This window comes from Alexandromys fortis, unplaced genomic scaffold (assembly GCF_014885135.2).
Source record: "Alexandromys fortis isolate MF-2015 unplaced genomic scaffold, M_Fortis_MF-2015_v1.1 scaffold_1, whole genome shotgun sequence".
Taxonomy (NCBI): Eukaryota; Metazoa; Chordata; class Mammalia; order Rodentia; family Cricetidae; genus Alexandromys; species Alexandromys fortis.
Window position 1 is genome coordinate 34,285,006 of NW_026067927.1, and position 24,254 is coordinate 34,309,259.

General features: G+C 52.7%; 2 protein-coding genes across 3 annotated transcripts in view; one reads left to right on the forward strand and one right to left on the reverse strand.

Moving 5' to 3' along the window:
* Positions 1-10,437, forward strand: part of Cdhr2 (cadherin related family member 2) — a 35,276-nt gene extending 24,839 nt beyond the window's left edge. The window contains exons 20-32 of one of the 2 annotated variants that reach the window (XM_050144203.1): positions 613-684; positions 1,090-1,139; positions 3,590-3,738; positions 3,902-4,010; positions 5,429-5,517; positions 5,909-5,977; positions 6,066-6,143; positions 6,231-6,291; positions 6,369-6,493; positions 6,955-7,071; positions 7,151-7,228; positions 7,548-7,605; positions 10,221-10,437. In XM_050144203.1, the coding sequence (XP_050000160.1) occupies positions 613-684; positions 1,090-1,139; positions 3,590-3,738; positions 3,902-4,010; positions 5,429-5,517; positions 5,909-5,977; positions 6,066-6,143; positions 6,231-6,291; positions 6,369-6,493; positions 6,955-7,071; positions 7,151-7,228; positions 7,548-7,605; positions 10,221-10,361 (1,196 nt within the window). In that variant the 3' untranslated portion in view covers positions 10,362-10,437. The remainder of the gene's footprint in view (positions 1-612; positions 685-1,089; positions 1,140-3,589; positions 3,739-3,901; positions 4,011-5,428; positions 5,518-5,908; positions 5,978-6,065; positions 6,144-6,230; positions 6,292-6,368; positions 6,494-6,954; positions 7,072-7,150; positions 7,229-7,547; positions 7,606-10,220) is intronic. The other variant, XM_050144204.1, reaches the window with a different exon arrangement.
* Positions 10,438-10,461: 24 nt separating this feature from the next.
* Positions 10,462-23,879, reverse strand: Gprin1 (G protein regulated inducer of neurite outgrowth 1). The gene is made up of 2 exons (XM_050144205.1): positions 23,786-23,879; positions 10,462-14,378 (listed from the first exon to the last, which is right to left on the reverse strand). The coding sequence occupies exon 2, from the start codon at positions 14,224-14,226 to the stop codon at positions 11,446-11,448; it is 2,781 nt and encodes a 926-aa protein (XP_050000162.1). The 5' UTR covers positions 14,227-14,378; positions 23,786-23,879; the 3' UTR covers positions 10,462-11,445.
* Positions 23,880-24,254: the final 375 nt, after the last annotated feature.

The following is a 24,254-nucleotide window of genomic DNA, read 5'->3' on the forward strand; positions in this document are numbered from 1 at the left end:
AGTGGGTAGGAGTTTTTTTTATTTTGTGTTGTTGAGACAGGGTCTCACTCTGTAGCCTGGGCTGGCCTCAAATTTATAATCCTCCTGCATCAGTCTCTCAAATGCTGAGATTTATAGTTGTGTGTCAGAGTGAGTGTTTAAATGACTGACATAAAAATTGTGCATCATACTTAGATATTAATATAGAAAAACATGCTTAATATTTCCACCACATACACCCCCACACTCACCCCCACCCCACCCCCAGCCCATCCCCACCCCACACACTTACTTTTAGGTGTGTTGAGAATGGAGCCCCGGGTCTTTCTTATACCAGCTAAGTTATGCTGCTACTGAATGACACCCATCCATGTATAAAATGCCTTGGTCAGCTGGGGAAGACCCAGACCACTCCTGGATTGCCACTCTTGCATAGCTCTGACCCGTTGTTGGTCCTCCATGAGGGTGGGGACCACATTAACGGACAGGAGATCTAGAGGAGACTCCTGGGTGAGGAGCAGGGACGTGCAATGGGACAGGAAGAGCAGGGGCGGAGAAAGCCTGCTGAGACCCAGGCTCTTTGGGTGAGGACTTTGCTCAGAACTTTGACCCACGTGATCTCATCCTCCTCAGGAAGCCTCCTCATCAACATCGAGGACAAGAACGACAACGCTCCCTATTTCCTGCCTGACCACCAGACCTTTGGTGAATGAGTGAAACCGCCATCTTCACCCTGTCCTACCTCCATGCACCTCCTAACACGGGATTACCCTTAGACACCCTCCCTCTCTCTCCCCGAGAAACCCTCTCTAGGTGACAGTGGGGTCCAGCCCACCTCTGCCCCAGCTTGAGGCTAGAAGGGACATCTGAGTCTTCATTACAGTTCTGGATCAGCTGTTGGCTGGCTCTAAGGCAGGCCTCTCCTCTCCGAGCCTCGATCTCCCCATATGTACAATGGGAACGGATGCCTTGTCTATGACAGCCTCAGGAACAGCGGCAATGGCCACTGTTGTAGAGGGATTGGGGCCGGGCTTGTGGTGTGGACTCAGCAGTGCAGGGCCAGGTGGCGCTGTCCCAGCCGTGCTGACCTGTTCCTGCTCACATTTGCAGTGATCATCCCGGAGCTCGTGCTGCCCAGCCAGACGGTGGCTTATGTCCAGGTGAGTCGCCAGCTCTAGTCGTACCGGCCACAGTAACTGTGGTGGACAGGACTAAGGCCTTCGGGGCCCTCACCTGCCCCTAAGGTGTCTCAGCCCTAGATCTGATGGGCTCAGAACCGGCTGACACAAAGCCTGAGCTGTAGCAGTGCTGGCCCAGTCGATGCGCCTCCATTCTGCTAATTGTTCAATTTAGTAGTCATAAAAATTTCATGACCAGAAATGCCATTTGTAAGCTAGATTTCCTGACGACGCCAGAATTCTCGAGTGCGATCGAGAACCCATAGCCAACTGTAAATTAAAAGGGTTTCTTCTGCTTAAATAGCTTCCTGAGCACAATTATAGCAATGCTTTCAATTTGTTATGGTGATGGATGTCAGCCGTGACTAGAGGGTGTCTAGGCCATGTGGGGTGAGGCCCTGGGGCTGAAGCTGCCTTGCTTCTCTGGGATTAAGTTTCCTGTGTGTGTGTGTGTGTGTGTGTGTGTGTGTGTGTGTGTTTCGAGACAGGGTCTGGCTTTGCAGCCTTGGCTATTTTGGATCTCACTGTGTAGACCAGGCTTGCCCCAAATCTGCCTGCCTCTGCTTCTGTGGTACTGAGATTAAAGGCAGAAGCCACTATGCCCAGCTCCGTTTCCCTCTTTGATACGAGGCTGGTGGCTCCTGGCTAACACTACATGGATGATGTACCCCAGGCTTGTAATGACCTGGCCTTTCCTGTGCAGAGCTGAGGGTGTCCTCAGGACAGCACTTCTCCTGGGACAGCAATTTTTCCTTCTAGATTCTTTCAAAATTTAACACAGGGTGGCGGGGGCAGGAATAGGGGAGGGAGAGGGAACCAGGATTGGTATTTAAAAAAAGATTGTTAAAAAAAAAATCAAAAACTACACTTAATCTTCAGTCCTCAGTGAACTGTTTGCCAATGTCCTGATTTAGTCATGGTTTTGAATTGTTTTCTTTTTTGTATGTGTGTGTGTGTGTATATGTGCAGGTACACATGTGTGGGTGGGTATACATGCTTGTGTATGTGTGTCGTGGGTATGAATGTGTGTATATATGTGTGTGTATGTATCTGTATATGCACATTTGCATGTATGTGTTATGGGTAGTGTGCGTGGATATGCGTGTACACATGTGTGTATACATATATGTGTATCTGTGTATATAAACATATGCATGTATGTGATATAGGTAGTATGTGTGTGTGTGTGTGTGTGTGTGTGCTAAAAACAATGTAGGACATTGTTCCTTAGGAGCTATTCTTTTTTTTTTTTTTTTTGAGATATGATCTCTGAGTGGCCTAGAGCTTGCCTAGTAGGTTGGCAGGCCCCAGGGATGCACCTATCCCCACCTCCCCAGTGCTGGGATTACAAGCACATCCCATGGTATCTGGTCTGTTATGAGGGTTCTGGTTCACAAAAGCAGGTCAGGACTTGTGCCTGCAGGGCGAGCAATTTACTGACTGAATCTCTTCTTGGTCGAACTGGTGTTTTTTAAAACTAACTCCTTTTCATAGCTCGAAGCTCAGCTGTTCACCCTGAGCCTGAAGCCCTATGGACCTATTGCATTCTTGTGTGTGTGTGTGTGTTTGAGACAGGGTTTCTCTGTGTAACAGTCTTGGCTGGCCTCGAACTCACAGAGATCTACCCACCTCTGCCTTCTAAGTGCAGGGATTAAAAGCGTGTGCCACCATGCCCAGCTCTCTGCTGCTTTCTTTTTAAAGGCATTAGAATGTTTGTCTCTCTTCTTTGTTCAGTTTTGGTCCACTAGGGAATGTAGGCTCATATTAATCAGTCCCCAAATGAGGGCTTTGTTTATTTATTTGTTTGTTTATTTATTTATTTATTTTGGTTTTTCGAGACAGGGTTTCTCTGTGGTTTTGGAGCCTGTCCTGGAACTAGCTCTTGTGGACCAGGCTGGTCTCGAACTCACAGAGATCCGCCTGTCTCTGCCTCCCGAGTGCTGGGATTAAAGGTGTGCTCCACTACTGCCCAGCCAAATGAGGGCTTTAAAGAGGATATACACAATAAGTGCTCAGAAGCTGAGCGTGGCTGTGTTTGGGAGTGGATGTGTAGATGCTTGGCAGTCAGGTAGAGGAGAGTGAGGCAGGTTTCAGTATAGGAGGACTTTTGGTGGTGAGCAGTTATGTTGAGGTGCATGAGAAGGTCTTTGGGCAAATGTGGGTGTACAGTGAACTTTGTCTTTTAAAAGCCTAGCCAGGTGTGGTGTAGACTTCTGTAGTCCCAGCACTTCTGCGGCAGAGGCAGGAGGATCACAGAAAGTTCAAGGCCATATTGGCTTAAATAGTGAGTCCAGGACAGCCAGGACTACGTAGAGAGACCCTATTAAAAAAATAGAAAATCACGTGCTTTGAGTGGCGGCTGTGGCTTCCGGTCATGGTGGGAATGGAGAGGCCTTGCCCAGCCTTACTCCGATATTCACTCTTGCTCCCAGGCCAGAGATGAGGACTCACAAGACAATAAGATCATCGAATTCTCCATCCCGAGTGCAGATTTTGTCTCCAAGAACGGGGCCACCAGCCCTGTCCAGGTCTTCCGGATTACGCGCTCAGTGGAAGCGGACCTGTACACAGGCAACATCCAGTAATGTGGTGATGGATCCCTGGGTGGGTCGGGTGGGTTGGAGTGGGGAGCGCAGCCTCAGGCCGGGTCTCCATCCTAGTGTATGGGTAGATGTCCAGATCCAGAGAGTGTAAGGACCCATGCTGGGTTACAGAATAAAGCTGTGTCTTGCCATCTCTCACAGGCTGGTGACCAACCTTGATTCCACTCTCCAAGGCACATACCAGGTGACAGTGCAGGCTGAGGACAAGCCTGTCGTGGGTCCTGCACTGAAAGCCCAGACCACTCTGAATGTGAGTATCATTCCTGCCTCCAGCCCCCAGTGTTATCGGCTAGTCCCGTGTTTTTCTTTTCTTTTTTGTTATTATATTTTGTTGTTTTAAGACAGGGTCTTACTAATGTAGTTCTGGCTAGACTGGAGCCCCTATATAGACAAGGCTGGCCTTGAACTCACAGAGATCCACCTACCTCTGTCTCTTCTGAGAGTAAAGGCATGCTTTGTTGATTTTTTTTGACTCTTAGCTTTTATTTAATTTCGTTCTACAAGTTGGAAATTTAGAAGGAACTTTGTTGAATTTTTATGCAGAATGTCTGTCACTGTGAGATGGACCTGGAATCCCGTCGCTTGGGGACAAAAGCAGGGGGAACTTGAACTTGAGGCCAGCCTGGGTTATATAGCTAGACCTGGTCTCAAAACAAATCATAACACACACACACACACACACACACACGCAGTCACACAAGGACTTCTAAGCAATGGGGACTTTACTGTTCTCATCCACACATCAGCGTCAAGAACAACATGCATGCACATGGAAAGGGATTTCTCAGGACGTATTAGCCATGTGAAACACTGCATGAGCCTTCTGACATCCAGCAGCGCTACCCCTAGACCCAGACTCCCCTTATTCTTGTTGGGAAATTAAACCAGCTGTGCTCTTCTAGGAAGGGTGTTTGTCAATCTCTACATGGGTTCACAAGACACACAGTGATTTAGCCAGCAAGCCCCCTTCCAGGGATGTTCCTGCAGACACAGGATGGTACCTCAGCGTACAGGAGAGCCCCTGGTGGTGAGGAAGTCAGAAATGGCCAGGGTGAGACAGTCACATGGACCATCACACAGACACTGGAACATGTAGAGTGAAGAGGAGAGATGCCTGAGAGAGACTGAGCAGGCAAAGACACGTAGGGACAGGGGCAGCATGACCGCCAGGATTCTGAGCGTGTGGCCGAGGGAAACCATGTACGTGTTCATGGGATTATTTTTTTTAAATATTTATTTATTATGTATACAATATTCTGTCTGTGTGTATGCCTGCAGGCCAGAAGAGGGCACCAGTCCTCATTACAGATGGTTGTGAGCCACCATGTGGTTTCTGGGAATTGAACTCAGGACCTTTGGAAGAGCAGGCCATGCTCTTAACCGCCAAGCCATCTCTCCAGCCCCCTCATGGGATTATTTATAGGCAGAAAATTCCAAGATAAAATCTCATGAAACTTTCATTGTGACAGCCTCTTTATAGTAAGACCCGGGATCTGAGGGCAAAAGAGCCTTTCTTTGTATTTGGGTCTGAATTCGGGTTGCAGGTGAGCACTGCACGTGTGCTGTGACAGTGGCCGTGTGTCCTGAGAAACGCGTGCTGTGGGTGATCTTGCGGTTGCCCTGTGTTTCTGATGTCTCCTCTCCATACCTGCTTCTACCCACCCCTAGCTCTTCACTGTGGACCAGAGCTACCGTGTGAGATTGCAGTTCTCCACCAACAAGGATGAAGTGGGTGCCCACGTGGAGGAGATTAAGGCGTAGGTCTGGAAAGTACAAGAAGGGGCTATGGGAAGAACCCTAAGGAGCTAGCCCTGGAGAACTAGACAAAGCAGCCCTCTACCCTGTCCCTGACCCATACTTGAACTTGTCCCTATCTTCGATCCTGTGCCTGTACCCCAGAAGCCCATGATCAGTCAAAGGTGGAATGGGGCATGCACAAAACTGCCATGTGCAGTTGTGAAAGCCATGCCCTGGAGAAGAACGAGGGTCCCAGAAGAAAGGATTTCCGTTTCTAGTTTGGGCAGAGCTGTCTGTTCTTTAGTGATCACAGCCTTCCCTCTGTATGACTCCTGATTCCACTGGCACAGGCCTGGCGCTCCTGGGCTAAGGCCCCACTCCACGTATCTGTGATACCTGTATCTTTTGTAGGGCTCTCGTCCAGGCGACCAGGACCACTGTCTACGTTGTGACGATCCAGAACATAGACTCTGTGACTCGGTGAGAATCCCCAGGCCCAGTGGCTGGGCTGAAGCAAGGTAGTTGGCGAGGGTGTGGTGTTTCTGAGCTGTTCATGTGTCTATTCCAGGGCCCAAGTCCAGTCCTACCTTGATGCCTACTTTGTCTTCTCCAACGGGACAGCCCTGACACTTAGTGAGCTGAATATGTAAGTGGAGCTGTCTGGGAGGGTGGGCAGGAGAAACAGAACAAGAAGCCCCCAGGGGAGGTCAGTGACCCTTGGGCTCTGTGGCAGGATGATCCGGAGAGACCAGGATTCTCTGACTCAGCTGCTGCAACAGGGACTGGTGGTGGTGGTGAGTGCAGCAGACTGAGGTCATGGGTGGGGGAGGGACATGGATGCCACAGCCTCCTCACTCCCCCTCTTCTGCAGAGCTCCCAGGAGAGCCAGGAGTCTGATCAGCCGAAACTGCTCACCAGTGTCATCATAGGCCTGGGGGTGGCCATGGTGCTGGTCCTGGTGATTTTGATCACTGCCCTCGTGTGTGTGCGGAAGAGGTACGGTTCGCACTTCTCCCTTTGTCCCCAGCTGTCTCCTCGCCCAGATACCTAATGTATGTGGGGTGGGTAGGAAGAACTTGGGGTCAGGCATCAGGGGCATGTGCAAGACTGTGGGTGAGCCGCCTTCCCATCCTAGGCCTGTCTCCTTGCCGGCAGAATGGGTTTGGTGCTAGATTCTTCCATGAGTTTGGGGTAGAAATGTTGAGCACTTCAATCCGTTGCCATTTCCCCTTCCCAGAACACAATTGGTAGTAGGGTCCCCTGAGTCTCCCTCTGGGTGTCACTGCTGGCTGCCTTTGTGGCCTTTTGACAACACGTCGCCTTTGCTGGTGGTTCTGCCCCCTACAAAATGCAGCTAAAATTATCACCAGCTAGGGTCCTTGTGCAGCCACAGTCCAAGGGCCTCCCTAGGCAGCAGGTGAGCAGGTTGCAAATGTGACTTCCTCCTGGTTCAACAGTTACCAGCGGAAGCTTCAAGCTATGAAGGCTGGCAAGGAGGCCCGGAAGACACCAATAGAAGCAATGACTTCATCTGCTGCTAACATCCCTGGCACTAACATGTTCAACACTGAGCGGTGAGCAGGAGTCAAAGGGGAGCAAAGACTTTGTAAGATGACTGAAGGCCATAGCTGCTTGACCAAACTTTTTCCCCAGAGCCAACCCCATGCTGGACCTTCCCACCAAGGATCTGGGATTGGAGTACCTCTCCTCCGGTGACTTGGACAATGTCAGGTGAACAAACAGCACCTCTCACTACCAGACTAGTTGTTGGTAGCAGGACATAAGTGGTGATGAGGATAATGGTGATGGTGGTAGTCATGGAGATAATGGCAATGGTGGGGAGGGCAAGGGTATTGATGCTGGTGCTGATGATGGTGATGGTGGTAGTGATGGTAGTGGTATAGGCGGTGATGCTGATAGGACTGTTGGTGGTGATGGTGATGCTTATGATGCCGGTGGTGATGGTGGTGGTAATGTTGGTGGCAAGGCCACAGATTGGGAAGGCTGGGCGAGTTTGCTAACAATCTAATTTCTATCACTTCTCCCATAGCCTCAATTCCCTAGACAAAAACGCTGTGGACTTGGACACAGATAGCAAGGAAATCAAGGTAAGATATGGGATGAGTTGGTACCTGGGGCTTCTGACTTGAGATTCTTCTCTGAAGGAGTGGAATTCAGGATGAACGAGGCCCAATCCCTGGTCTTCCCTAATGTGCTCTTTGGTGAGATGCTTCTTGCTTTTGGCTTTCAGTTCTTTTCATCTATAAATGGTTACTGAAACATTAACTCTGCAAGGCTGATGTGGGGGTTAAATCAGAGCCAGCATGTGGTGTAAAGGCGCAGCACTTGCTGAGGTTCTGGTTCCATCTCTAGCACCACCAACCAACTAACCAACAAACCAACAAACAAAAAACAACACAGCAAAACCCAAACAAACAAAAAAGAGAAGGAAAAAACCTAGCATGTAGTCAGAAACCGGTTCTGCCTATTTTTGATCTCTATACAAATGCTAGTAGAAATCTGGACATGAACAAGGGTACCAGAGGAGAGAAGAGAAGCTCATCACTGACTAAATGGCAACAGCACACTTCTTGTTAACTAGGTTAGTTGGTTGGTTAGTTAGTTAGTAGACGAGATCAAGAACTCAGTTTGGAATCACCTGGGGAACTCTAAAACAACTGTGATGCTCAGGTCAGTTCAGATTCTGATCCTGATGGCCCATGGTGGGACAGGGTGGGACAGGGCAAGGACATGCGGTCAAAGCTCCCCAGAGGATTCTAGTTTCTTGATGAAGCTTTGTTTTGCGACAGGGTCTTACGGTGTAGCCTAAGACCAACCTCAAACTTTCCATCCTCCTGCTCCAGTCTCTTGAGTGGTGGATTACAATACATGCTGCCTTGCCTGACTCTTCAGGCAATCCCAATGTCCAGGTAGAACGGAGAACTGGTCAGCGACCTCAGGAGGAGCTCTCTAGAGGAACAGACTGGAGCAGAAGTCCCTGGGGCCCATTAGCTGCACTAGTTCATTTCTTGGAAAGAAGTGGTGTTTGCCTCATCACACCCACCCTTCCCCATGGGCCCAGCCTGCCCCTGCTGCTGCCCTTAGTCTCCCTGAGGACTCTTCTCTTTCTTTTTCTTTTTGAGACAAGTTTGTGTGTGTGTGTGTGTGTAGCCCTGGCTGTCCTAGAACTCACTCTGTAGACCAGGCTGGCCTCAAACTCGGAGATCTGCCTGCCTTTGCCTCCCAAGTCCTGGGATTAAAGTCATGTGCCACCACTGCCCAGCGAGTACTAATTTCTTAGATAGATTGAGTCAACCAAAGCTTCTCTTGGGTTTGTACAGGGGTCCAAATGTATCATGGTGAAAAGTCCAGCAGAGAGACTTCTAGACGGGCTCCCAAGAATGCGGATCATGGACAGGAAGCCAGTCAGCCCCTGTGTGTGGCCCATCTCAGTGTGAAGGCGGTTTGAGTCAAAAACTCTAGTGAACTTCTCTGACAGAATTAAGGCAAAAACGTCCAAGGCCCTGAGGAGGGCACTGTGGACTCCCTCCGAGAGTGGAGTTAGGGGCTCCTGATTGACCTGTGGGCTGGAAAGAACAGGACTTCCGAGAGAAGAGTCTGGAGAGAGGGTGTGGCTAGCTAAGGGACAGAGGATTTTTCTTTTTCTCACAATCCCTGAGTGCCACGACCCATAGGGCTCTGTAAACACTGTGTACAAGGTGTGAGAACCGGGAGATCACCCAGTCCCCCTGCCAATCCAGCAGCACGGATGCAGATGCTCAGGGAGTGTTGTCTGCCTTAAGGCCAGGCAGCCTGCGGTAAATCAGATCAGAAGTCAAGACTGCTGGCTTAGGTGCCAGGTTACGTTATCTGGCGCTGTGCTGGTTGCTTTGGGCTCAGGGTCTGTAAGCACAGACTGACTAATGTCTCCGGGGCTCTTGGCTGCTCCGTTGTTTACCAGGGATGGTGACATCTCCAGGCTGGAAAAAGCCCTTTTAGAATTCAGGCAAAGGCAGGGGTGACTTGGGGCTCTGGCCTTGTGGAGGCAGGGCGTGGAGGCTGCAGCAGAGTAACCTGGCTCAGGGGCTGGGCCCTCCCATAGGAAAGTATATGTCTGAGGAGGAATGAGGGACGGTGGGTTGTGTGAGTGACGTCACATGGGGAGACAAGAGGAAGGACGACAGAGGTGTGTTAGTGCTATGACAAGGTACAGCTGTAACCCTGGGTGACATTTCCGAAAGACAGGAGATGGCAAATTCAAGCAGAATCTAGTGTTGTACCAGGACATCCACGAGAATGGCTGACCAGTTCCTGCTCTGCCTCTTCCTAGCTAGGGCGATGCCCAGCGTCTGCCTTCCTCAGCATGCTATCTGTGGCTCTATCAGGGAACTGATGGACCTTGTCCAACACATGGCCTACTGTGGGGTACAGGTGGCACGAACTATGACCAAGTTGCTCTTTGGTCTAGGACAGGGCAGAATGCTAGAACATTGCTCTGTTGGGGTTAGGCAAAGGCCAAAGGCCCACCCCACCTGTACCACTCCTGGCCATGGCTGTCTCTGCTATACAGCAAGGAGACAGAAGTCCCAACAGGAGCTAGCCTAAGGAATGAGGGTGGGAACCTCCAGGCAAGGAGCCATCTGGTGACTAGTGTGAAAGCCCACTGCTGTCCTAGGGTCTGGGGAGAGAACCCCATCTTCACCTTCCCTCCTTGTCTCTCCAGAAGCCGCTTCCACACAACTCGCCTGAACCAGACCGAGAGCCCCTGAGTGCAGTGCTCTCGGGAAGGCCGGTGAGCACAGGTAGACAGCAGAAGAGAGATCTGTCCTTCACCAACCCTGGCCTGGACACCGTAGACCTGTGACGGAGACCTTCATTCTTCGAGTGCAATCTGTATTGCCTGCCTTCCCCTAAATATAATATATGATCTTTCAATCATAGACGAGAGTTGGGGAGAGGTTTTATTACCAATGTATACTGTGACAGTTAGTAGCCAAAAACTGAGGCTCGAGGGAAAGGGACCAGGGCGCTGGGTGGTTACAAGGAACTTGAGGCTCACAGCATTGTGGGGGGGAAAGGTGGCAGATAAGAGAGGGACCTTTAAAAGACAACTGCGGATGTCAAATGAGCTCTCTGTCCTGTCCCTGATACCCAAGACCAGCTGTCACCCAGACACCCAGTGGCCTGAGACCTTCTAGGAGCCTCACTATGACCTTGGGTGTGTAAGACCCTCTGATCTTTCCAGGACTCTCCCTTCTCAGCTGAGCCCCAGGGCACTCCTAGCCTTTGGCCTCTATGGGGAATGTGCATAGTGACTGGGTAGGAGGGGAACAGGGCTAGGGGGTCTAGGTGGGGAGAGACAGGAGTGGGGTTAGGACTACCAACAGCATGCAAGAGACACCCTGGCCGTGGGGCCAGCACCATGTGGAGACCCCTCACTGCTCAGACTCACGCCCCCCTCCCCCGCCCCAGCCTCCCATTCAGAGTCTGCTTTTCTGGTGGCCTCGCACCCGTCCTAGCACACGCGGAGGAACACTTGGAGATCTGCATGCTACCTTTCCCAGTTCTAGGGACCTGGGCCGCCTGGAGGCCTCAAAGCACCAGTCTGGCCATCTCAGGAGCCTGCCTCAGCTCTAGGGTGGAGGGATGGGAGCAGGCACCTGTGCTCTCCCTGTACTACCTGAGGGAGTGGAGCGAAAGGCTGTGAGGGCACCGGGGCGGGATTGTCAAGGGCCAGATGTGTGGGCTCGTGGTCGCAAAGGGACTGGGAAAGGGGGTTTCGTCAGTGTTTGGGAAGGGAGGGACTGGAAAAGAAGCCCCTAAAGGCTGCCCACTCCTCGGAGGCCTGAACGCACGGGGTTGGGGGTGGGGCGTAGCTCTCAAGGGCTTGCTATCAAGAAGGGAGCCTGAGAAGGTTGGAAACCCGGGGCTACAAAAATGGGGACCGATCACTCGGCCGTGGGTCCCGCCCGTGAGCAGCATCGCGGCCGGCGCACACTCTGCAGCAGCGCGCGGAAGAGGCCAGGCGGGCGCTTGGCGGCGCCCTCGGCGGGCGCGGTGCGCACGGAGCCTGCACGGCCTGTGCCCGCGCGGACGGCGGGCGGCGGCGCCGGCGCCCCTTGGCGGCCGTGCTCCTCTATCTGGCGCTCCAGATGCTTCTGAATGGCCATGCCCAGCACCTCCACTTCCATGGAGGCGCCGTACACCTCCCACGTCATGCCCTTCTCGTCCCAGCTCACGTCGCGCACCGGCTCGGCCGCCTCCTGGGGTGCCATGGCGGCCGCCAACACCGAGCCGGGCCGGACCCGCACCTCTGGGAAGGCGGGCGGCGCGGCGGGCGGTGCCGCGGTCTGCGGAGTCATTGGCCCGGTGGCCACGGAGCGCGTCTCGGCGGCTCCCAGAGACACCTGCAGGCCCGCGTCCCGGCGCGACGGTGGCCCGGGCGAGGGGCTGGGCGCGCGCGGTGCCGCCTGGAAGCTGAAGGCCGGGCCGGCCGCGCCGTCCTGCGGGGACATGGGGCTCACCGCCACCGAGACGCAGGCCTGAGCGCCGGCCTGTGTGCCCGCGTCCTCGCGGGGCGGTGGCGCTCCCGCGTCCCACGACGGCGCCTTGGTGAAGTTGTCGCGAGTCCGTGGCCCTGTTGGGGGCGCTGCACCCTCCGCGCGGGGGCTCTTCTGAGCCGCAGCTGCCGCTAGGTCTTTCTGGCTGGTGCTGGCACAGGGCGCTGGCTCTGGCAGGACCCCGGGACTCCGGGCATCTCCCAGAGGCTGGGCTGAAATGCAGGCTGTACCATCGGATGGCCTGAAAGGGGCCTTGGCCTTCTCCAGAGGCAGAGGTGTGGTCTCAGCCGAGGTTTGACACTCTGCTTTTCTAGGAGATAGAGATGAGGAGTCAGCCTTCCCTAGGGACACAGGTTCCACAGACGCAGGGGGGTCGACTTTTCCCGGGGGATCCATCTTCCCAGACACCTGTGGCTGCTCTTTTTGCAAAGTTGGCACCTCCACATTTCCCAGGGATGTGGTACCCGGAAGCTGGGTTACCACCTTGACCCCAGACTTGGGCTCAGCACTCCCTGAGACCCTGATGTTCACAGGATTCCTCTTTTCTGGAGCCTTCGCCTCTGGATTGCCTTCTGCTCTTTCCGAGGCCCTGAGATCCGCCTTTCCTGGGGACACCATAGCTAGTTTTCCTGAAGCCGTTGGGACCACTTTTCCTAACGTCGTGGAGTCGGCTTCTTTAGAGAGAACAGTTTCTGCCTTTCCCTGGCTTGCAGAGCCCACCTTGCTGGAAGTGAGGGGCCCAGCCTTCTCTGAGGCTGTGGGACTTGCCTTCTCTAAGGACTGTGGGCCTCCTTTCCTCTCAGCCGCTGTCTCAGCTTTTGCAGCAGACAGGGACCCCCACGTCCCCAGAGACTTGGCATCTCCTGAACTTGAAGACATGGGATCTGTCTTTCCTGAAGACTCAGGATCCCCTGTTTGAGATGTTTTTATGTTTCCTGTGACTGTTGTGTGATCTTCCCTTCTAGAAGACTTTGTGTCCTCTCTTCCTGAGGATAGGGTTTCTGTCTTCACCAATGACACGCGTTCTGCCTGCCCAGAAGACAAGAGTTCTGGTTTCACTGGGGACACAAGTTCCACATTTTTTAAGGAAACTGGGTCCGCACTGCCTGGAGGTCCTGGACTGTTCACAGATGCTGCATCTGTCTTTGCCGGAAGCACACCTCCTGGCTGTCCAGCCGATACTGCTTCTGTCATTCTCGTAGACATAGGCCCACCCTCTCCTGAGGAGGGAGGGTCTACATTTCCAAGAAACCGAGGAGGGTCCTCTTTTGCTGAGGACAAAGTTTCTGTATTTCCCACAGCTGCAGGATCTGCCATCCCCAAACATACAGGATTCACCTTTTTGGTCTCAGGAGTCACTGTTCCTGAGGATATAAGTTCTGTCTTGCTTGATGACTCTGGAGTTATCTTTCCTGAGAATCCAGGATCTGCCTTTTTAGTGGATGCAGGGTCTGCCTTTTCTGGAGGGTCCATATCTTTTTTCTCCAAAGACACAAGATCTCCCTTTGCTGTAGACCCAGGGTGCTCTCTTTTGGAATATGTGGGATCCTCCTTTCTTGGCTCCACTTTGCCCGAGGATACAGGCTCTCCCTTTCTTACAGACACAGGCTCTTCCCCTCCTGGACTCGCTGTATCTACCATACTGGAGCACATTGGATCTACTCTTCCCAAGGACCCGGAATCCTCCTTCCTTGGAGTTGCACAATCCATCCTTCCAACAGTTCCAGGCTCCCCTTTTCCACAGATTGCAGGCTCTGCCTTTCTCATCAACACGGATTCTTCCTTCCTCAAGGACCCAGCCTCTTCCCTTCCTGTGGGAGTAGAATCTACCTGCTTCAAGGAGTTGGACTCCATCTTTTCCAAGAACACAGGATTTCTGTTCTCTGGGGTCGTAGGAGCAGCTTCTGCTGAGGACACGGGCTGTGGCTTCCCAAACAAAGCTGTTTCAGAGGCTCCTGAGGTCAAGGCTCCATGTCTTCTCACTGTCTCTGGCAGAGGAGTGCAGGGAGGAGAGGAGCAGGCTAAGTTCCCAGCAGGGCTCTCAGAGCAGGAGGCCCGTTCCCCAGCCCCACTGGGACCGCTGTGTCTGGAGTCCATGCCTAGGCTTTGGTCAAGGGTATGCTTTGGGGGTGCAGGGATGGCCTTTGGGGAGGAGCAGCAGTCCCTCATGACCGGGCCCCCAGTGCCCAGGCTCCCATTGTGTGGGAAGCAGAGGGGTCTTGGGGGGCTGGAGTCCTTCTGAAGCAGTTGGAGCCAGGTTGGTCTTCAGTACTGATCATCTACCCTCAGAGCCATGCTTGAGCTCAGGACAGCTGTGGCTTCTGAAACAGAGAGAACAGATTCAGGCTTAGGACACACTCCAGGGGGAACCACTCAGCCATGTCCAGGCTCCTCCCTGGATTCTCTGTCCCTGTCTGGTCCTCTCGTCAAGAAGGCCTCAGCTAAAACCATGAACCCAATCCTATCACTCCCTGCACCATCACACCCAACAACCATCTAAGAAGCCAGTGCTCCCAGCACTCGGGATACCACGGCAGGAGAGTTTCTAGCACGAGGCCAAGCAGGGCTACACAGTACCCAGCCTCGAGACAGACAAACTGACCCTTCACAGCTTGACCAATCTGACCTTTCAACTTCACTACAGTTTCCCCACCTTCGTCAGCCTTATCTCATGCAACGTGCTTCCCAAAGGGAGGCGCTTGTTCTCAAGGCCAATGGCTGAAAACTTTTGACGTCACTGGGCCAGAAGGGTCATTTCAATGAGGGAAGCAAGCTGCATACGAAACCAGGCGGGGGTAGCGTAACTGGCAAATTGTAGAGTGCATGGCTTTCTGAAGGGGGATCAAATGCTGTCCTGGAGGCTTGAAACCTGGGAACTCTTGCTCTGGTGCTGTAGGAAAATGAGAAATCCAGACTTTGATGTAAAATATGCTAACTAATTCAAGATTTAAATAAAACCCCAAACACTACGTGGGCCAAAGAAAACATGTCTGTAGGCCACCAGTTTATGTCTGTGTAGGGGAGCTGTGAACGGCCTGTCAGAAAAAGGACACAGTCATGAGCTTTCAAAGACTGCTCTGAGGTGGTGCGGCAGTTGCGCTAGAAAGAGAAAGGAGCTGGCCAAGACCCGGGAGGAAGCTTCTTATTCAAGTGGTCTGCCTTCTTTCTCATAGCCCCGCCTATGCAACACGCCCTGAAGGTCCGTCCTTCAGGCAGAAACGAGATCTGTAGAACTGGTGGAAGGCAATTGGCTGTAGTGAACGATGGTGGGCGTGGTCTGCAGAGTACTGGGTAAGGTGCGAGATTGCTGGGCTGGAGATCAGAGGAGAGAGGAAACTGTTTGGGATGAGCCCCGTTTGTGATGCCTGGGGAGCGTCTGGGAAGAGGGGCCAGCAGGCAGATAGATGGACCTAGGAGAAACTGCCATTACCCCTGCCGCAGCCAGAATGAGCAGAGTTGGTGATGGTGTTGGGGTGATGGCCCCCAGACCATCTTACCCAAGGTCAGGCCAGAATCTCTAGAGCAGCAGTTCTCAGCCAGTGGATTGCAACCCCTTCAGGTTGAGTATCAGCTATCCTGTCTATCAGATATTTACATTATGATTCATAACAGTAGCAAAATTATAGTTATGAAACAGCAATGGAATAATTTTATGGTTGGGGTCACCAAACATGAGGCACTCTATTTGAGGGTCACGGCATTAGGAAGGCTGAGAACCACTGCTCTAGAGCCTCTCTTGGCTTTCATAGGCCATGAACCACCTGTCTGCGAAATATAATGAATCCGCCTTGAAAACGTATCCAAACCTGGCTGCCATCCTGGGCCCCACGCGTCAACACTCTGCACCTGGATTACCCTTACTTTCCCTTCCCCTATCCAGTTTATTCTTAAAAGCCGTGGGAAGAAGGATCTTAAACCCCAGGCAGATCACCTTCTGCTCAGAACCGCTCAGCATTTCCCCAGCTGATGCGAACAAGCAGCAGACACAGTAACTCCGGAGACCCTGCATTTGCTGGTTCTGTTGTCTCTGGTCCACCCTTCTCACATCCTCCCCTCTCTGTGTGTGGTTTTAGCTTCAATGGGCTACCGCATGGTTTCTTAAATACCACCCAACGCTCTCAGAGCCTTTCCACCGGCCATCTCACTCCAGGTCCTGCATGGTTGACTCTCCGAGGTCTTTCCTGATCTATCCTGTATAAACTAGTCATCCTCAATGCTGATGTCACTCTCCATCCACTGTGTGTCTATATAGACAGTCTCACTATGTAGACTGTGTGGCTGGCTTGGAACTCTCTATGTAGACCAGGCTAGCCTCAAATTCTCAGAACTCTGTCTACCTTTCCCTCCTCAGTGCTGGGGTTAAAGGGACCACACCCAGTTTTGTTTTCCTGAATTTTTAAAATCCAAAATACTTGTTACTGTCTGTTGTGCTGTAGATCGGTGTTCATTGAATGCTAGCCCCATGGGATGGCACAGTTGTAATCGCAGTGTTTGGCAACAAAAGCAGGAGCTTGAATTTGAGGTCAGCCAGGGCTACATTGCAAGACCTGGTTTCAGAACAAATCATAACACACACACACACACACACACACACACACACAGTCACACAAGGACTTCTAAGCAATGGGGACTTTACTGTTCTCATCCACACATCAGCGTCAAGAACAACATGCATGCACATGGAAAGGGATTTCTCAGGACGTATTAGCCATGTGAAACACTGCATGAGCCTTCTGACATCCAGCAGCGCTACCCCTAGACCCAGACTCCCCTTATTCTTGTTGGGAAATTAAACCAGCTGTGCTCTTCTAGGAAGGGTGTTTGTCAATCTCTACATGGGTTCACAAGACACACAGTGATTTAGCCAGCAAGCCCCCTTCCAGGGATGTTCCTGCAGACACAGGATGGTACCTCAGCGTACAGGAGAGCCCCTGGTGGTGAGGAAGTCAGAAATGGCCAGGGTATGTGAGACAGTCACATGGACCATCACACAGACACTGGAACATGTAGAGTGAAGAGGAGAGATGCCTGAGAGAGACTGAGCAGGCAAAGACACGTAGGGACAGGGGCAGCATGACCGCCAGGATTCTGAGCGTGTGGCCGAGGGAAACCATGTACGTGTTCATGGGATTATTTATAGGCAGAAAATTCCAAGATAAAATCTCATGAAACTTTCATTGTGATGGCCTCCCTATAGTAAGACCCGGATCTGAGGGCGAAAGAGCCTTTCTTTGTATTTGGGTCTGAATTCGGGTTGCAGGTGAGCACTGCACGCGTGCTGTGACAGTGGCCGTGTGTCCTGAGAAACGCATGCTGTGGGTGATCTTGCGGTTGCTTAAATAGCACAATGTGTACTTAGTACAACCCTAAACAGCATGGGTCAGCAACTCTCTGTGGCCTCTGGATGCAATCAGGAGAGTCAGTCAATCTGAGATGATACGGGTAATCTCTAGCACACCATCTATAGTCAATGAAAACGCGCAATTTAAATTATGTGCAGGTGTTTCTCCGCATATAGGCATATGCGCATGTGTGCAGAAACCGAGGAGACCAGAGGCCTCCTCCTGGAACTCCTCCCCCTGGAACTGGAATTACAGGTGGTTGTAACACCGATACTGGGAACTGAGTAGGGGTCCTTTGCAAGCGCGCTAAGTGTTCTTAACTGGCAAGCCATCTCTCCAGCCCTATAGTAACTTAAAAGAATAAACAGAAGGAGCTCATCCTAAAAAAACAGCAAAGGGTTGTGGATGTAGCTCGGTGGATTGACTTGATAGCTAGAGTGATTGCCTATCGTGTGCAGCACCCTGGGTTCCTTCCCCAAACCACAAGAAAACCACCAACTAACAGTTTCAAACTGTAGGTCCCTACAACAATGACCCAGCCATTGCCAGGTCATCCTCCTGGGCACTGCACACTTTCTCTGTCCACAGGATTGGCAGCACGAACAGGTCAGGAGCACTTTGTGCTGAACCTGAGGAGGCGACGGGAGCTCTCACTCCATTTTGAATGGCTGCACAGTTTTGAAAGAACAGAAAAGTGAGAGAAACATCTACTGGCTCTGTGTGAGGAAGTCATCTCCCCAATGCGTGTCTAAGCCCGTATAGTCACCTCCTTTCTTTGTTGGTATTTATCTTCTATAACTTCTTCTCACACCCAAGCAACACACACACACACAGACACACACACACACACACAGAGAGAGAGAGAGAGAGAGAGAGAGAGAGAGAGAGAGAGAGAGAGAGAGAGCTTTGTGCATAGTCATGGCTTGACATTCCCTCCTGTCTCAGCTTCCACACACCCTCTGCTGTGAGAATCTTTTCCTCCTAGACTGACTGTGTCATTAACATTTGGGTTCTCAGCTTAAATGTTCCCTCCTCCAGGAAGCCTTTTTTGCCCACCAGCTTCCTCCAGAGTCTCATGGCCCCTTCCTGTATCCCCCTTCCCAGGTTTCTATCACTCTGCATGTGCCCATTTTTTTTTTTTGGTTATTGTTGTTGTTGTTATTGTTTTTCCTCGAAACAGTCTTCCTCTGTAGCTTTGAAGCCTGTCCTGGAACTCACTCTGTAGTCTAGGCTGGCCTTGAACTCACAGAGATCTGCCTGTCTCTGTGAGAGATTAAAGGTGTGTGCCAACATGGCCCGGCTGCCTGTGTCCATTTAACCTGAGTCCCTGACTGGGCTTCAGGTTCCCACTGAGTCCTAACTGTTCACCACTGGGTTCCCTAAATCTCAAGTCTGAGGCTTGAGGTGATGGTAGTCATCCCAGGGATGGACACACAGGAGGGCAGTCTTGCTGAGGACTATAGGCTCCTCGGTTTTGGAGAGCTGAACTGGATGCCTTTTTAATTTATGGGGGATGTGCAAGAGTCACTTGGGTGTGGTTGAAGTTTTGGATCTAGATTCCATCAGCATAAAAACAAGGGTATGGAAGAACCCTAGTCTGCAGGGACAGGCAGGCATCAGACATGAGCTGCATGCGTGAGTCTGTCTTCGTTTACTTTGCCCACCAATAGTGATGTTGGGATAGAGCAAAGGAGATGACTAAAGGTCCCGAAGTAAGAGAGACCCCAATACCCTCGAGTGAAGGAACCTGGAAGGATCACGGTGGGGGTCGTGACAAAAATACTGGACCCTAGAAAGCGGTAGCGGCACCCAGTTCCAGCTTCTGTGACAAATGAGAATGCACCCACTAACGCAACACTTACTGGACACCTCTGCAAATTCCATGTGCTGGGGATTCGGGAAAGGATGAGGAGAGGGTAATAAGCCAGTAGTAAATAAATGATGTCATTTCTGATATGCAATGTTGTGAGGACAAAGGAGTGGGCCGCTGGTCGGGACACGTGGTCAAGAAGGCCCCTCTGAGGAGGTTAACATCGGAGCCAGCCATGAGAAGGCCAGAGAGGCTGGAGCAGAGCTGGTATCAGAGAGGGAGTGGACAGGAGGGAGAGGCCTTGGGGGAGTGGTGGGTACTATCCTAAGGGTACCGAGCAAACACTGCTGTGTTTTAAACAGGAAGTGTGAGTGACTGTTCTGTGGCCAGGTCCTTAATTCACTGAGCAAAGTCACACATATGGATTTTTTATATTTTAAATATTGGCTCATTTTTCACATACCACGAAGGCCAAATAAAACAATTGTTCCGGTCGATTTTGTGACCCATCTTGTCCTTGGGACTGTGGGAAGGAATATGATAAACCCGAGTGATTGGGCAGATGGCCAAGAGAAAGTGCCCGGATTCCAGTGAGGACCCAGGTCTGTTTGCTGTGCTTCCCAGTTTCCTCCTTTGGAACACAGAAATGTAACAGCTGCCCAGCAATTACACAGGGAGGGACGTACAGCCCGCAAGGGTCAGAAAAGGCTAAAGGAGCGGTTCCCTGGCCCCTACTACCCCTTAATTCACACCGGTAGTCCAGCCCATCCTAGGGGTGTGGCCTGGGCAGAAAGTGCAGACAGCTTATGGTCAGCAGCTCTGAGTCTCCCATCAGGGCCCTTCTCACTAACCCCACCACTCACACCGACTCATGCCTCCCTCCCCACCAGGCCTGTCGTGAGAATTAGAGTAGATGAGGGGTGTGCATGGTTCTGCGCACGTTAGGGCCAGGCTGTGTAGATGGAAAGACTGTTTTTATCTACTCAGCCTGTCAGAGCCCAGCTGTGCTCCCAGGAGGGGGCGGGGGTGGGGGGCTGAGTCTGAAATGGTTGCAGCAGAGACAAAATTCAGCAAAATCTGGCGTTAGGACATGCTTGTTTGGCCTACAATGCTAACAAATTATTTTTTAAGTCAGTGTGTGTGTGTGTGTGTGTCTGTATGTTGTGTCTGTGTGTTGTGTGTCTGTGTGTATGTCTCTGTGTTTGTCTATGTGTCTCTCTCTGTGTGTGCGTGTATGTGTGTGTGTATTTGTGTGTCTGTCTGTGTGTGTCTATGTGTATGTGTGTGTCTGTGTGTATGTGTGTGTGTCTCTATGTGTATATATGTGTTCGTGTGTGTCTGTGCATGTGTGTGTCTCTGTGTGTGTCTGTATGTGTGTGTATGTGTCTGTGTGTGTGTGTCTGTGTTTGTGCATGAATGTCTGTGTGTCTCTGTGTGTCTGTTTGTGTGTGTATGTGTCTGTGTGTGTGTTTATGTGTGTGTCTGTGTGTGTATATATGTGTCTGTGCATGTTTGTGCGTGTATGTCTGTGTGTGTCCATATGTACCAAAGGTCAACCTTGGATCTTATTCCTTGGGAGCTGTCCACCTTATTTTTGGGGCAGGATCTCTCACTGGAACCTGGGATTCACCCATTAGGCAGGCTAGCTGGCCAGTGAGGTCCCTGTCTCTGGTTCTCTGGAGCTTTTTTTTATGTGGGTGGAGGGGATCAAAACTCTCTAGCACTTTAAGTCAATTTTAAATAAAGGAGCAAAGTCGTCAACATCTAAACATTAATAGAGTCCGTGTGGAAATCCAATGTCCAGGTTTATTCTGGCAAACTAAAATTTGGCAAGCTGAGCATGCTTCCTGCAGAGCTGAGAAGAGTGTCCTGAAGGAGGCGAGTAGCCACAGTCCCCACCCCCCCGATGGTGTCCTGGATACTAACTGTCCAGTAGCCACAGTCCCCACCCTCCCGATGGTGTCCTGGATACTAACTGTCCAGTAGCCACAGTCCCCACCCCCCGATGGTGTCCTGGATACTAACTGTCCATTGCCACAGTCCCCACCCCCCTGATGGTGTCCTGGATACTAACTGTCCATTGCCACTCATCTCTGATCATCAGATCCTCACGTATGTTACCTTCCTGCCCTGCAGCGTCTAAGTTTTCACACCTTACTCACGTGCCAAGAAAAGCAGGAAGTAACTGCCCAAGTGCTTCTAGAGCCCACACACCTGTCCGGCAGGAGATACGCTCCTGGTCTCCAAGAAGGAAGCGGGAAGTCTGGCAGGTAGGCATGGCCAGGTGTTAATATGCCCCTACTGCAAAGCCAGGAAGAGGTTGGCGTCCCAGTTCCCAGCTTCAGGTTCTCACCTTCTGAGGTGGGACTGGGCCCAGTACATGGGATGGACAGCTTGTCTAGATGTGGGTCAAGTCCCAACCTAGTCACTAACTTGTCCTGTGACTTTGTGTGGGTTTTCCCACTCTGGGAGCCTCAGTCTCCCATTCCAAAAACCAGAGACAAGCTCCAAAGGATCTGCTGCTTACAGGGCTTGGGAAATCCTTCCTGGCTTGAGAGGAGTCTCAGTAGCTTCCAGCCACTACTCCAAGGCAGCCCAGGCCTGGAGCCTCACATCCTCTTCCTCTACCCTTCCACTAGAAACCATCTCCACTCCTATCCTACCTCATGCTTAGCCCTGGACCCAGAACCCCCAGGCTCATTTTACCACGTAGACTCCACGACAACGGGGGCCCTTATCATCCCACGCCATAGATGAGGACCCTGAAGTCAGGAGGAAGACTGGGATTCAAAGCCTGGATTCTTCTCAGTCTATCAATCAACATCTGGACACTAAAGCTAGATTCTTTTCTTTCTCTTTGTGTGTGTGTGTGTGTGTGTGTGTGTGTGTGTGTGTGTAGGTGTGTGTGAATGTGGGTATTCTCATGCACACGTGGAAGTCAGAGGACCACCTCAAGAGTCAGTTCTTTACTACTAAGGTCTTCCTGTTGTACACCTTCAGCTTCTAGGGATCCTCCTCTCCCCTCTCATAGCCTGAGTGCTGAGGTTAGGCTTTGGATGGGTTCTGGAGGGCTGAATTCAGGTCCAAACACTGGCTCCTAAAGTCCCTTTCTTTTTGGCCTAGGCCAAAGATCCTTCAAGTCCTATGGGCTTCATAGGCAATAGAACCAGAAAGCATCACAGAGCAAGTCAATGTCTCTGCATACACACACATACCTTTGGGGACACGCACACCTCATGGACACACGGCTGCATATTTGGATTGGACATAAGGAGGTGTGCATGATCCATATAGGTAGCAGGCTGAAATGACCGTGTAGGAATGGGGGAGGGGGCAACTCATCTGGTATGCAAATGAGCAAGTGGACCGTTTGTGGAGGGACTGCACCAGCTCATGCCAGTCTGGGCCAGGACCTGGTCCCAGTCTGTCAACCCTGTAAGCACAGGATGGCCTGTGCTTTTATGCCTTGTGGGGGCCACTGGGGACCCTGTGGGCGTGGGCATCTGCCATCAGGGGGCCTTACAGTTTCACCTTGGGAGAGCTAGCCTGAGGGTATGCATAGGCCCTTGTGTTTGGGCTATCCTGGGAATGCAGAGCTGCAGGCAGAGAGGCGGGGCTAGCCTGGCTCTTCCTTTCCCTCTAGGATTTCTTCCCAGTCAGGAGTCATCTCTACACCCCCAGCCAGGGCCAGAGCTGCCCGGCACCTGCAAGCATCTCCTGCTACGGCAACAAGACTGACAAAGGCTGTGTGTGTCTCTGAGTGTGACTGAAAATCCCAGGCTTCTGCCACTGGTCCTCTCATCTAGTGCCCTCACAGCGACAAGCTACCACAGGTGACGGAGTCTATAACAAAAGGCCTTCTCTGAGAGACATTCCCCACACCATCTGTCCATTTGTCCATCCACCAGTCCACAGAAGGGCAAGAATGGACGTTCAAGGGTGTGCAGACGTGTGCTAGTGTGGGCTGAAGAAGCGCTAAGAGACAAAGCGAGTGTGTGCGAAAGGGTCACAGCCTATTCCAGGGTGTAAGGTGCAGAAGGGGCATAAGCACAAGCTGGCCAGAGCAGGGCGGCTGGGTGTCGATTAGAGTATCGCTGACTTGATCCAGGATGGGTGCTGTGACTGCGTAGACCCCACTGAGTGCCCTGGGTGGGTGTACAGGTGGCCGGGTTTGTGAATCTGATGGGATGACCAAGGGCCATGGTTGTGTGTGTGTGTACCTGTGGCCTCATCTAAAGATGAGGTTCCCAGGCATGATCGCGGTGTGCGACCACGTCCAGGAGTGTGTGCCACACTGGGTGTGTGACGGGTGGGATGAATCAATGAGAGCAGCCCCTCCCCCCGGTGGCGGGAATCGCCCCCTCCTGCACCGCGGTGCGGAACAAAGCGGCGGGCCGCGGGGCTGGACGCGGGGCGGCCTGCCCACACCACAGGCCGGGGCAGTGCACCGGGGCCCCGCCCCACCGCGCCCCGCCCCGCCGCCCCCGCCCCGCAGCCCGAGCCCCGCGCGGTCCAGGACCCTGGACAGCGATCCCAGCCCGCGCGCCCAGCCGCCCCACGCTCGCCGGCCGCTTACCCGCGCCAGCTCCTCGCAGCTCCGGTTCCCGCCGCGCAGACCACCCCGGTGCTCCCGGCCGCGCTGGCGGGCGGACCCGACTCCGCGCTGTCCCCGGTCGGCTGGGCGCCCCGCCCCGGGCATGCGCGCTGGGCGCACCCGAGAGCCGGGAGGGGGCGCCGCGGGGGCGCGCGAGGGCCGGCAGACGCCGCACGGGCCCGGGGGGCCGCGCGCCCGCCCGCTGCTCAGCTGGGAGCACCGCGGGAGCACGGGCGGCGGCGACCCCGGAACCCAGGTCGTCCCGATCTGCCAGCTACCTAGGCGAGGAGATTTCCCGCTTCCCACCTCGGCCGCACTTCCGGCCTCTGCGCCCTCCGCCCCGCCCCCGGCCCTTTGTTTCGCTGCTGCCCACGCTCCCGCGAGTGGCCGCCCTGGGCTGGGAGGATCCCTGCTTCCTCCCCGCAGCATCCTCCCACTCTCTGGTCAGGGT

Excerpts from the sequence above, each read along its gene's own strand:
- Gprin1 (XM_050144205.1), bottom strand. The coding sequence starts at position 14,226 with ATGAGGGACTGCTGCTCCTCCCCAAAGGCCATCCCTGCACCCCCAAAG.